Below are 13,201 nucleotides of genomic sequence, written 5' to 3' on the forward strand. Positions count from 1 at the left end.
GTCACTCAGTATTATAGACTCTAGTTCCATCCAGGTTGCTGCGAAATTCATGATTTTGTTCTTTTTTATGGCTGCGTAGTATTCCATCACGAATATGTACCACATTTTTTAAAGTCAGTCCTCTTTTGATGGGCAGCATGGTTGCTTCCAGGTTCTTGCTATTGTGAACAATGCTGCGATAAACATACGTGTGCAGGTATCTTTTTTATAGAGTGATTTGAGTTCTTCAGGATATATTCCCAGTAGGGGGATTGCAGAAAGCAGTTTTATCAGTTGTCAAAAACAAGGGAATGCTGGGAGACCACAGGGAAGGAAGAAAAATGAAAAATTGGAAGTCAGGTTTAAAAGAATTAATAATGCTGAATGTGGTTTCCCAGTCTTTGATCTTGAGGAATCCACTTAAATTTTCTGAACTCGTGTTCATCTGGACGTGACGACTAAATGAGCTTGTGTGTGTACCGTGCTCAGTAGGGCATCTAGCACTTAGGTAAGCCTCTGCTTGAATTGGCAGGATAGGACGCAGAGATGACAGAACTACAGAAGTAAGCTCTGAGCACTTGCCAAGCTGAGCAGTCAGCTGCTCAAAACAGTAGAGGCTGCCAGACTTCACCTTGCAGAACTGGCTCCTCCCTGCTGGCTGCTTCCCTGGTCACACCAGCCACCAGTCTGGCAGGAGGGGCGTGAGTAAATGCTAGAACAATGCCCACAGGTGAGAGGGAGTGCACAGGTTCCCATGCATTCCTGTCTACGATCCTGAGAAGCTGTCTGGGCACCCTCCTCTGCGTGTGTAGGAGTAAGGGTACCCTCTGAGGGAAATTCAGTTATGTTTGTCTTATTATTTACCTTAATGGAGTTAGAAGTTTAGCTCATTTCTGGAAAAACCCTGTGAACAAGTAGAGATTCCACTATAGAAAGCAGCTCAGCATCAAAACTCAGGACTTAAGTGGTCTGGCAGGAAATGACTCATTCTGGCACTGAAGTCCAGGGATTTCACTGAGTTGCAGAGAACTTAGGTCCTGAGATACTTGATAGTCAAATAAGACTGTAGCTAAGGCCAGGCCTGGTGGCTTGCCTATAATCCTAACACTGGGAGACTGAGGTGAGAGGATTCGAGACCAGCCTGGGCAACTTGGTGAGACCTCATCTCTACAATAAATCAAGAGAAATTAGCTGGACATAGTTGCACACGCCTGTAGTTCCAGCTACTTGGAAGGCTAAGGCAGAAAGATTGCCTTAGCCCAGCAGTTCGAGGCTGCAGTGGCCATGAGCAGCATGCCACTGTACTCCAGCCTGGGCGACAGAGTGAGACTCCAACTCAAAAAAAAAAAAAATGACTGCAGGTAAAACTTCTGAAAGTATAACTCAACAGACTGGAGCTGTACTTTAAGCCACTGATGGCTAGAGCAGTTAACTACCTTTTGCCATTATGCTTCTTAAGTTTAAGAAAGAGCATTAAAATGAATGAAAAGCAGGAAGGAAGGAATGGGGTAGGCAGTAGGGAGAAATCGGGATGGTGCAAGAGGGAACAAAGGAGAAGAAAAGGCTGTGTGTAGGGGTGGGGATGAGACATGGCAGTGGAGGTGGAGCCCCTGGGCCATGAGAGAGACTGGGGAGAGAGGAGGGAAAGGGAAACTGGAGGTGGGGACAGAATTGAGAACGAGAAAGGAAGTTTGAGGAGCTGAGAGCAACACTGAGACTGAGCTAAGAAAAGAGATCTGCTCAAGAGACAGAGAGGGCATGCCCTTGACCTAGAAGGAGATGGAGGGCTGGACACTGTCTCCCATCAGAGGGAGGGGTATGGGCAGAGGTTGCACACCCTCTGGCTTATGGACGTGCTGTCCAGAATGGTAGCCACCAGCCATGTGTGGCCCTTGAGCACTTGAAATGAGTCTAGTGTGGCTATGGAACTGAATCCGTTATTTTACTTTCTGTTTAAATGTAAATGCCTCCGGGCTTGGTGGCTCAGCCTGTGCTTTTGGGAGGCTGAGGTGAGTGGATTGCCTGACCCCGCAGATTCGAGACCCGCCTGGGCAGCGAGACCTCATCATCTCTACAATAAATCAAAAAATCAGCCAGGCGTGGTAGCTCATGCCTATAATTCCGGCTACTTGGAAGGCTTAGGCGGAAGGATCGCCAGAGCCCAGCAGGTCAAGGCTGCGGTGGCCGAGAGCGGCCACTGCACTTCAGTCTGGGCAACAGAGTGAGACTCCAACTCAAAAAAATAATAATAATAAATAAATAAATAAATGTAAATGCCACATGTGGCTTGTGACCACTGTACTGGGCAGTGCAGATCTCGCAAAAGAGAGGAGAAGGGAGAGAGCTCCAGAGCCTTACAGTGGGAAGAGGCCTAGAGCAGGGCTGTCCAGTAGAAATGCTGACCCAGCCATGGGTCAGGGTTTAAGTGTTCTAGTAGCAACACTGAAAAAGAATAGGGAAAATTAAGTTCAATAATATATTTTACTTAACCCCAGATAACCAAAACACTGTCATTTCAACAAGTAATAAATGTAAAACATTTTAAATGAGATATTTTACATTTTCTTTTTTTCTACTAAGTCATCAAGATCTGGTGTGCGCTTACACTCAAAGAGCATCTCAATTGGGACTAACCACATTCCATGGGCCTGGTAGCTGCAAAATTGGATTGTGCAGGTCTAAAGAGATTGATCTAGAGCCAGAGCAAGCTCTAGAGAGAGCTGACCCAAAGTTCGAGGGGGCTTTAAAAAGAATAGTCTAGAGTTTGAGAGTGTTAGAACAGTGATGTTTGGTAGAACTTTCTATATGAATGGAAATGTTCTGCGTCTACACTGCACTGCGGTAGCCACTACCTACATGTGACTGTTGTTGAACACTTAAAGTGGTTGGTGCAACTGAGGAACTGAATTTTTAACTTAAATTAGTTTTGTGGGTTTTTTTTGAGTTGGAGTCTCACTCTGTCGCCCAGACTGAAGTGCGGTGGCCGCTCCCAGCCACTGCAGCCTCGACCTGCTGGGCTCCGGCGATCCTTCTGCCTCAGCTTTCCAAGTAGCTGGAATTACGGACTTAAATTAGTTTTAACTGATTTAAATGCAGATAACTGTATATGGCTAGTGGCCACTCTCCTGGACAGCACAGTCCTAGAGACACAGAACTACTGAGTAGGAGACTATGAAGGACACAGAGGCAGGGAATTCAAGAAACTGAGTGGCAGTCTTGTTTGGGTCAGAAAGAACCAAGAGTGGCAGGATTCATGATTGTGGGTGAGACGGGGAGTGAGATGGAAAGCAAGAGCAAGGAGCGAGAACAGGATAGTGAGCGACATGAGCATGATCAAGTGTTGATCAGCCAGGACAGACAGAGGGACATAGAGCATGCAAGGGACAGACAGACAGATGAGAGAGAACAAAAGGACCTAAAGTCGGGGTGGACATCAAGGGACAAAAGAAGAGGTGATGATGGATAGGGGCACATAGTGGGGAGTACAAGTTAGAGGCAAGAAAGAGACTTGTGTGGGGGATGCAGCGAGGGGAATATATATAGAATGACAGGAGAAAGAGAGAGCGAATTATTCATTCCCCTTCCCCTGCCCAGGGGAGTGCCAGGGAGGGATGGCACCCTTCAGGCCTGTGGTGAATCATTTCTGCCTGAACTGAGCCATTCATACTCCCTCCCTTTTAGAACATGAAGTCCATGTGTGGGAGGAAAGTTCTGTTCCCTGCCTGGCATAGTCCCTCTCTAGCATGGATGTGGCTCTTCAGCAAAAGGGACAACCATTTCAGTCCCCTGCTTCCTGCCTTTGCTTTTTCTAGCATGTGATCCGAGGGAACCGCCCAATCAAAACTGAGATGGCCCATCAGCTTTATGTTCTCCAAGTCTTGACCTTTAACCTTCTGGAAGAAAGAATGATGACTAAGATGGACCCCAATGACCAAGTAGGTGCCAAGTGGGCCATGGCCTTTCTGGTTGATGTCATGTACAGTTTGCTCATGCTGTGGTGCAGTTCATCCCTATTCTATGTGCCAGGCACTGTGCTTGGTCTTTGTTTGCAGAAGTAGTTGGCATCTGCTCTGAAAAATCTAACCTGACCTGCACCTGCAGGGTGACTCTCTATTTTCCACACCCAGTTCTATCCTGCTTTGGTAAAAGTGATGCCTCCTTAGGTATTGATTGGGGCCAGAGTTTGGCCCAAGAAACCTGACCCACTGTTTACTTTCCTTGCTTTACTTGGCTAGCTGGTTCATCTGCTGACTGTCCTTTTCACCTCTCAGGCTCAGAGAGACATTATATTTGAACTGAGGAGGATTGCATTTGATGCAGAGTCTGACTCAAACAATGTTCCCGGGAGTGGGACTGAAAAACGCAAAGCCATGTACACCAAGGACTACAAAATGCTAGGATTTACTGTAAGTACCCAAAGCATGGATGGTGGCAGCCCTTCTCCCCTGACGGGGACCTCTGACAACCCCCTTCCATAATGGTGGCCCTGGAATAGGTGACAGTAAGAAATGGGGCGGGGGGACTTGATGCTTGGTTTGCAAGTTTATAAGCACCATTTGGCCCCGTGAAACAACCCTGGAGGCCAAAGTGGGTAGAGGGGACCTGTCCTCTTGCTAAAGCAGCTAGGTTCTCTACAAAGCTAGTGGGAATATTTTGTGATACAATGTGGCTTGAGGATGGCGTTAATTTGAATAAGTATTTATTGCACACCACCTACTCGGTGACTGGCAGCACACTAGGTGCTGGGATATACCATGAGGCGGCCAGAGCTTAGGAGCTCACAGTTCAGTAGAGGAAATGGACATGAAGAGAGCAAGGACACAGGAGTTGCCAAGTGCTGGCAGCATAGAGAGGGGTGAGAGGGCTCCCTTGGGTCACACTGCATGGAGGGAGACTACCAAGTCTCAAGTTGGTGTCTTTATTTCTCCAGAATCACATCAACCCAGCCATGGACTTTACCCAGACACCTCCTGGAATGCTGGCTTTGGACAACATGCTGTACTTGGCTAAAGTCCACCAGGACACCTATATCCGGGTAAGGCAAGGGAGCTGGCCTTCTGGGTCCTGGTGTCACATCTGTCACCTTCCTCCCTCACCTCCCTAATTCTCCCTTTCCACCTCTCCCACAGATTGTCTTGGAGAACAGCAGCCGAGAAGACAAACATGAATGCCCCTTTGGCCGCAGTGCCATTGAGCTCACCAAAATGCTCTGTGAAATCCTGCAGGTTGGAGAACTGCGTAAGTCTCCATGCTGCCCCTCCTCCTCTGGCCACCCCCTGTCATGAGCCTAGTAAGACTAAGGATTATACACAATGACATGTCATTGGGACTGGACAACCTTATATGGGTTTTGTTGCTGTTTCTTTAAAATCACTGCATGCACTGAAATTCATCTTATCCTTGTTTATGGAATCATGGCTGTAGCTTCTTTGAGCTGGCAGTTTGAACTGTATTCCAAAGCTACCCATCTCTATGGTTAGAGCTAGCTGAGTCTGTAACAGGGCAGAGGTGGACCGAGAAGAAAGCTAAGGAAGTGGAGCCCACCCTGCACTCCTCATTAGCCACAGTCTTTGATCTGCTTTTATTCCTCAGGACTTTGGTAAAGAGAATCCAGTTTCTGAACATGAGCGCTCAGACCCCTGTGGGCAGAAGCCTCATTCTTTCCCTGTTTCTTTACTTCCGCAGCAAATGAAGGACGCAACGACTACCACCCGATGTTCTTTACCCACGACCGAGCGTTTGAAGAGCTCTTTGGAATCTGCATCCAGCTGTTGAACAAGACCTGGAAGGAGATGAGGGCAACAGCAGAGGACTTCAACAAGGTCAGTACCTCTGAGCTACTCTAAGGCCCATGCAAGGAGACTGCATCACACGGCAGCCTCTGACAGCTGGCCAGCGCCTGGAGAATCCCTGAGTTGGAAGAGCAGCTTGGTCTGCAGAGCTGAGTCACAGGATGGAGGCATTGGAGAGCCTCAGGCCCATCTGGTTGTTGCTTCATCTGTAACCTTGTGGAGGTGTCTTCCCCTTGGTGCCCTAGGCCCTCATTTGCCCATTGAAGCCAGCCCCTGCCATTCCTGTCCTCCTTAAGGAATAGGAAACTAAGCATAGCAAGAGTAGCTGAGGCTTATTGAGCACTTCCTGTATGCAGGACCTGCTGTCATTTTGTCAACTGGGAGTGTTAGGAGAGATGAGGGTACACTGATGATGGGCATGTCCAGGGTGCTTAATCAAATCATCCCTTGGTGCTTCCTGACTACTCACTCTATGCTGAACACCACACCAGGCCCTCAGAAGCTGAGAAGCTAGGGCTTGAGTGTTTTGATCATCTCATCATTAAAAATTTGGGAAGTATAAAGAAGAAAAAGTTGCCTGTAATTCTACCACCCAGCAACAACCATTTTCACGTTTTCCTCTAGTCTTCTTTTTCCTATAGATTTTTCCTTCATAAGTGAGATCCTGCCACACACAGTGTGGTATCCTGTTTTTTTTCTTTAACAGTTGTTGTTTTAGGGAAACTAATACGTTTTGTAACACATCACAGCATGCCAGGCACTGTGCTTGCCTTCCATGTAGCACCTCACATTCTTTATGGGAGCACATATCAGAAGATGTGTCTGTCTTTCTTTCATTTTAAAGATGAGTAGGTGGAGGCCTGAGAGTGTTAAGTGACTTGCTCAAGGAACAGATTAAAGGACAGAGTCAAGATCTGATCCCATTTCTGATTCTAAAAACCTATGCTCATTTCCCCACACACTAACTAATTGAAATATGAAAAATAAAACATCTGTCATTGTCAGTTGTCATTGTTAGTCAGTCATTTCACCTGAATAGCCACCTTTTATTCACCCAGCACATGTCTGTAAGTGCCTGCTCTGCTGAAGACACCGAGTAGGAGAGAGCCTTGGTGCTGCAGAATCAGCCCATCTGTTTCTCAGAGCAGTGGCATGAATCAGCTCCCTTCTTTTCCTCTTAGGTTATGCAGGTAGTCCGAGAGCAGATCACTCGAGCTCTGCCCTCCAAACCCAACTCTTTGGATCAGTTCAAGAGCAAACTGCGTAGCCTGAGCTACTCTGAGATTCTACGACTGCGCCAGTCTGAGAGGATGAGTCAGGATGACTTCCAGTCCCCACCAATTGTGTAAGTGCCATTCCAGAGGAGGTTGGTGGGGGAGGCGGCTGCCAGCTTTGCTTGCCTTCCAGAGCTCTGCTGTTCCCATGACTTTCTGCTCACTCTGGGCATGTCCATACCAGGGAGCTGCGGGAGAAGATCCAGCCTGAGATCCTTGAGCTGATCAAGCAGCAGCGCCTCAACCGGCTCTGTGAGGGCAGCAGCTTCCGCAAGATCGGGAACCGTCGAAGGCAAGGTGAGGGTCTGCAGGCACCAGGCTGGTCCCCACAGCCACTCCCCCTGCTGCCAGGAGGAGCTTGCTTAGATGACCCTGCAGGGAGCAGGCGGGCCACAGGCCAACATCTTGCTTTCCCAGAACTGTCCTTGCTCACCTGCTGGCTTCCCCTGTGTTCCAGAACGGTTCTGGTACTGCCGCTTGGCACTGAACCACAAGGTGCTGCACTATGGTGACCTGGATGACAACCCGCAAGGGGAGGTGACATTCGAATCCCTGCAGGAGAAAAGTAGGTTCATTTCTCTGTTGATGTGCCTGGTAACTGAACTCATCAGGAGCCCTGAGTTGTAGTCCTGACTGTTGCAGACTGCTTGGTCTTGCACCCATTATCCCTCTGGACCTGTTTCCTTACCTGTTGGAGATGGTCTCTTCCTGGCCTACCCCACAGGGTTGTTTTGAGAATTAACATGATCACAGATATCAGAGTGTTGTGTGGATCACAAAGGCTGGTACAATACTGCATTGAAAGAGAAGTAAGAACAGAAGCTCTGGAGCCAGACTGCCTGAATTCAAATCCTGGCTTTGCCCCTATTTAGCTGTGGATTGCAGTTAATTGCAAGTTAGTTCTCCCTTCTCCCTTAGTTTCTTCTGTAAAATGGGAATAATTACCACACTTCCCCCTAAGAGGACTGCATGAGTCATATATGTGACACACTTAAAAACAGAGGCTACAGGCCATCAGCATAACTGTTAGCTGCCACTGCTGTGTGCTCTGGTGGCATTGTCATCTCCATTGTTGTGAAGGGGAGGGGAAGTGAGTGTCCAAGGCTCCAGTCCTTGGGGAGGTAAATCCAAGAGCCCTGAAACATCCCCCACTTAACTCTGACCCAGCCTTATAAGGCCATGGTCCACAGGAAAGTACCCAAGGAGGAGGGTCCAGTACAAGGCCACCTTCCACTCCCACCCTTGCTGAGCCCATGCCGCCCTTTGAGTTTAGGGACTGAGGCTTCCTGGGCGTTACCCCAGCACGTCTCTTCCAGCACTGAAGCAGGCACTGACCAGCTTGCAGTGTGGGCCTCCAGAGGCTAATTCCCATCACTTCTCAGTTCCTGTTGCAGACATTAAGGCCATTGTTACTGGAAAAGATTGTCCCCACATGAAAGAGAAAAGTGCTCTGAAGCAGAACAAGGTGAGTGCAGAGGCAAGTGTGTGTGTCCGTCACAGTGACACCTGGAGAATACAGTCAGCAGGGAGGGTTTCTTAGGTGTTCTCGCTTTCTTCTCCTCTCTCTTTAAATTATTCCTGAATGTTTTATTAAGAAGAATTTTGGATATACACAAAAATAAATAAATGCATCACCCAGACTCAGCCACCATGGCAAATTCTGCCCATCCACTGATTCCTCTCCCTTATTACTTTGAAGAAAGTCCCAAGTATCATACTGTTTTATCTGTATTTAGTATATAGCTCTAAAATATAGAGACTCAGTTAACATAACTGCAGTACCATTGTTACACATAACAGTAAATAAAAGTAGTTGGTACTTGGGTAGTTGTTCAATATCAAATATTCCATTGGTGTTTGAATTTCTACCAATTGCCTCTAAAAATATATAAATGTTTATAAGTGAATATATATACACACATTCATACCCATCTTATTTAAACCAGGATCCAAATAAGGGCTACACATTGTGATTAGTCTTTTAAGTTTCTTAATTCATAAATTCCCCTCCATTTTTTCTGTCTGTTTTCTTTTTGCAGTTTATTAGTTGAAGACACAGAGGTTGTTTGATTATTTCCCCAAGCTACTGTTTAACTTGTTCCTCTGTTCCAGACCCCTACATTGGCAGAGGAATCTAGAGGTTTGACCCAGTTCAGGTTTAACTTTTTCTGGCAAGACGACATCATAGATGGCATTATGTTCTATCAAGAGACACAAAATGTCTTGTTGTCTCTCTTTTTGTGATGTTAGCGGACTGTTGGTACACAATGCCTCATTCCATTAGTCAACACAGACTTGCAAACTAGTGATATTTGAACACAGTCATTCCTTTTCATTTATGAGTTTAACTACTTCTCTGAAGAGAAACTTGCCCTTATCTACTATTGGTTTCCCAGTGGTACAGTTCATATAAGAAAGGGAGATACATGCTTGATTCTTCTTTTATGTACGAGCTAATTCTATAGTATTGTTGAAACAATGGCCAATTTTGTGTGTTCTGCTGTTTCTTACTATTATTAGGAACTCAAGGATTTAAGTAAATTACATTTGTTTCAGTCCATTACAGTCACATACTTTGTTGATGCTTAAGTCTCATATTTGTCCACAATTTGTTTTTGTGTGTGTCTATTTTTTTTTAAACAGTTAAGGTATTACTATACCAATTACAGCATGATAGAGAAAATCAATCATCTTGGTAATATAGAAGAACTTTTAGGGTAACTTACAGTCATGGACTCTGACATTCATTGACTTTTTTTCAGTATTGAAAGTATTACCACATCTTAGGTGTGACTTGGGTGGGGAATGGGTAAGTTAATTAATATGAGCTTCATCTCCAGCCACACTGTGTGCCTGCTGAGGGGCCTTGATGACATCACATCTGAATCAGTACATTTAGTGATGGTGCCAGGTTACTAGGACTTTGGCCAAGATCTTGGTGTGCAGAGCCCAAGCCATTCCCTTGCTCTAAGTAATGGAAACCCTTTCTCATTCAGGAGGTGTTGGAATTGGCCTTCTCCATCCTGTATGACCCTGATGAGACCTTAAACTTCATTGCACCTAATAAGTATGAGGTGAGCTGTGTGGCACTTAGACAACAGAGCCCGCTCCATGATTCTTCAGCTGGAGGGAGGAGTGGGTAGAACAGGAACGTCCCCTGTGGCAGGTGGCCACAGTGTATCATGAAGACTGTAGGACACCAACCACCTGTCACGCTGTGGGCCTCTCACCCCTGAGCTAGGGTCTCCACATTGCTCTTCAACTGCAGCCATAGGTTGTCATTAGAAAGATGGGGTCAATCGGGGATAACTCATTTGCTGAGGACTCAGAAAGTCTCCTCTTTTCAGTTTCTCCATAGCCAGTTACTCAAGAGAACTTGACAGATCCTCTCTCCTGGGACTCCCAGTCACATGTTGTAGTGGATCTAGTCGATTCTGAAGCCAGATGGTCCAGTTCTTCTAACAAGGGCCTTACACTTCTATTTACAGCACTGGAAGATCCTAGATACTAAATGAGTAACTGCAGTTGAGATCCTGCATGCCTGGTGAGCTCTAAGAGCCATCAGTGGGAACTAGAGTGGGGCTTCTGGGAGAGGAGACTCTTAGGCCAGGCCTGAGATGCTGCTGGTGGAACTTTGTTGGGAGGAAATGAAAAACAAGTAGGTGAGGAACCAAATGAGCAAAGGCACAGAGAAAGGAAAACAGCAGGAGGAGCTGAGGGGTAGTTGAGAAGACATCTTGGCTATTCCCCTTCTTAGCACAGGACTCTCCGGTCCAGTTTCTTTACCCTCCAGTTCAGTTTCTTTAGTACTTGTTTTTTAACAATTACTGGCTGGCATTCTTTCAACTGACTTTTTTTTAAATTGAGATACCACAGTGATTCCTATGAGTGTCTTGCTTTTTTCACCTAATGTATATTTCCCTCCCATTTCCAAATTTGGAGGCAACGTCAGGTAGGTGATGCCCCAGTTCTCAGGTCTCACTTTGCTGTATTCATCAACTACATTTTAAGGTCATATTATTGTAAGGAGTTTTAAAGTAAACCCCCTCATAAAAAACCAGATGTTTGAGAAATTGTGTGATTACCTCCTAATTTATCTTTGCTAGTATTCCAAATCAGTTTTGTCTATACTGAACAATTCCAACAGGGACTGTTGTGAGTCCCACCAGGAAAGAGACCTTGACACTTGGCAGGATCTCCTGCTGACCAGAGGCCACCATGTGACATTTTACAACTTGTTCCCCACAGTACTGCATCTGGATTGATGGCCTCAGTGCCCTTCTGGGGAAGGACATGTCCAGTGAGTTGACCAAGAGTGACCTGGACACCCTACTGAGCATGGAGATGAAGCTGCGGCTCCTGGACCTAGAGAACATCCAGATTCCTGAAGCCCCACCCCCTGTCCCCAAGGAGCCCAGCAGCTATGACTTTGTCTATCACTATGGTTGAGCCTGGAGCCAGAGACAGTGGTACCCAGGGAAAGGGATTTTGGGCCCAGGAGAAACACTCACAATCTGGTGCCTTGTCTTTTGCTTGTACAGAATCTGTAGTGATTTTGGTGGCCAGTAAATGCCAGCCATTTCTCAAACCCATCTTGGACCACCCAGAGTTTCCTCTTGGTCCGTCCACTAAGAGTCGTGAAGGCAGGGTGCTCTGCCCTCCACATCACCGTGAAGCCTGGGATCGGGCCATGAGGAATGAACAGCAGAAGCCCTTGCCTTCTGGCCCAAGAAACTCCTTCCTGAAATGGATATAACAACAGCCACTCACCTTTTCTTCCTAAGCCTGCTCTCTGGTCAGCTGGATCCCCACATGGACAAGAACTGGCCCAAGAAAGGCTGCCTGCAGAGAACAGATGTGCTGGGCATGTTGAGAGCCTTGGAGTGACTGCCTTTGGCAGCCCATGCCTGTGTCTCAGATCTCAGTACAGGCCTTGGGCCTTCACTTTTGTCTTTTTCAGGAGGGCTGACTCTAGCCTCACATGGTGCCAAGATGTTGCTGCTTCTGAGTTCTAGCTCTGACATCTCTGGTCTCTAGAGCCACTAGATCTCTTGCCCATGCAGTTATCAGGGCAGATGGAAGTGTCTCCCTACAAGCTCTCAGTCTCATCCTGGCAAGTCAAAGACCTCCAAGCTAAGTCCGCCCTCTTCGTCTCCAGGAACACTGCAGGGAAAGCCCAACTGGGGCCTGGACCTGGACTCTGGTGAGGTCACGAGAGTTCATCCCCTTCCCCCACATTTATATCCTTTCATTCCTCGAGAAATCTTCCACCTAACCTGAATTGCAGCCTTCCCCTCCCTATCCCCTCCCCTACAAAGTTTGTTTTCCTTTGGCCTTCCAGATACCAGGAAGTTTCCCTTCCCTTCCCTTTCTTCCTAGCGCTGTGGTATCTGCCATTGGCCATGATTTCAGGGAGCTGGCTGAGGCCACTGAGGCTGCAGCTGTGCCAATGGGGCTTCCCTGGTGCTGCCGCACTTGCAAACCACATGCGTGGCCTCTCTCCTTGGACGTACGTTAGCACAGTAGCATTCAGTATTGGTAGGCTGGCATGGTAGGTACTACCCAATGAAGAGTGTACTATATATTTTCTTTACTATAGGCCATACTTATACAGACGTGTATATATATTTATATAAGATCTACCTATCCTAGGTTGGAATGTTTGGGGAAGATTAAATTGAGGGAAAGAAAAGTAGCACTTCCAGTTGTGAGTCAAGATTGTATCTAGAGAGCCGCCAGGAGCTTCCTGTCAGTAACCATGTTTTCAATAAATACTCTTTCATGTACAAACTGTGGTTCCCGTTAACAGCTGTTTCTCTGCACTTGCTCCCTGGAGAGGGGTGGAAACTTCACCTTGGCAAGCCTTCACTTCAGTGTGTCTAGGAGACAGGAGAGCTCCAGCTGGAGCCCTCAGCCACCTTCCAAGAGTCCCTTTCTCCTCATTATCCACCCTGTCCTCCCCCCCCCAGCACTACCACACACAGACACACACCTGCTGCTTAAGGATGCTCACAGATTGCTGCACAAGGACAAAGTGTTTTCTGCTCAGCCCTGCTGGGTACAGCAGGATGGAAGGCATACTGTACACCCCCATGAACACGTCCTTCCTCTTCTCCCTGCCAGGGACACAGCCAGGGAACAGCTCGAGTACTTGTG

General features: G+C 47.1%; 1 protein-coding gene across 5 annotated transcripts in view; it reads left to right on the plus strand.

The window, feature by feature from the left end:
* ELMO2 (engulfment and cell motility 2) overlaps positions 1-12,835 on the plus strand; it is a 33,678-nt gene extending 20,843 nt beyond the window's left edge. For 3 of the 5 annotated variants that reach the window (XM_021709865.1, XM_021709867.1, XM_021709866.1), the window contains 11 exons: positions 3,792-3,914; positions 4,251-4,385; positions 4,910-5,014; positions 5,109-5,217; positions 5,665-5,801; positions 6,953-7,116; positions 7,230-7,342; positions 7,503-7,610; positions 8,428-8,510; positions 10,042-10,119; positions 11,294-12,831. In XM_021709865.1, the coding sequence (XP_021565540.1) occupies positions 3,792-3,914; positions 4,251-4,385; positions 4,910-5,014; positions 5,109-5,217; positions 5,665-5,801; positions 6,953-7,116; positions 7,230-7,342; positions 7,503-7,610; positions 8,428-8,510; positions 10,042-10,119; positions 11,294-11,494 (1,356 nt within the window). In that variant the 3' untranslated portion in view covers positions 11,495-12,831. Of the gene's footprint in view, positions 1-3,791; positions 3,915-4,250; positions 4,386-4,909; positions 5,015-5,108; positions 5,218-5,664; positions 5,802-6,952; positions 7,117-7,229; positions 7,343-7,502; positions 7,611-8,427; positions 8,511-10,041; positions 10,120-11,293 lie in introns of all 5 variants that reach the window. The other 2 variants (XM_021709864.1, XM_008052811.2) reach the window with 1 other exon arrangement.
* The last annotated feature ends 366 nt before the right edge of the window (positions 12,836-13,201 follow it).

Source organism: Carlito syrichta, unplaced genomic scaffold (assembly GCF_000164805.1).
Source record: "Carlito syrichta isolate Samal-C Ts95f unplaced genomic scaffold, Tarsius_syrichta-2.0.1 Scaffold287529, whole genome shotgun sequence".
NCBI lineage: Eukaryota > Metazoa > Chordata > Mammalia > Primates > Tarsiidae > Carlito > Carlito syrichta.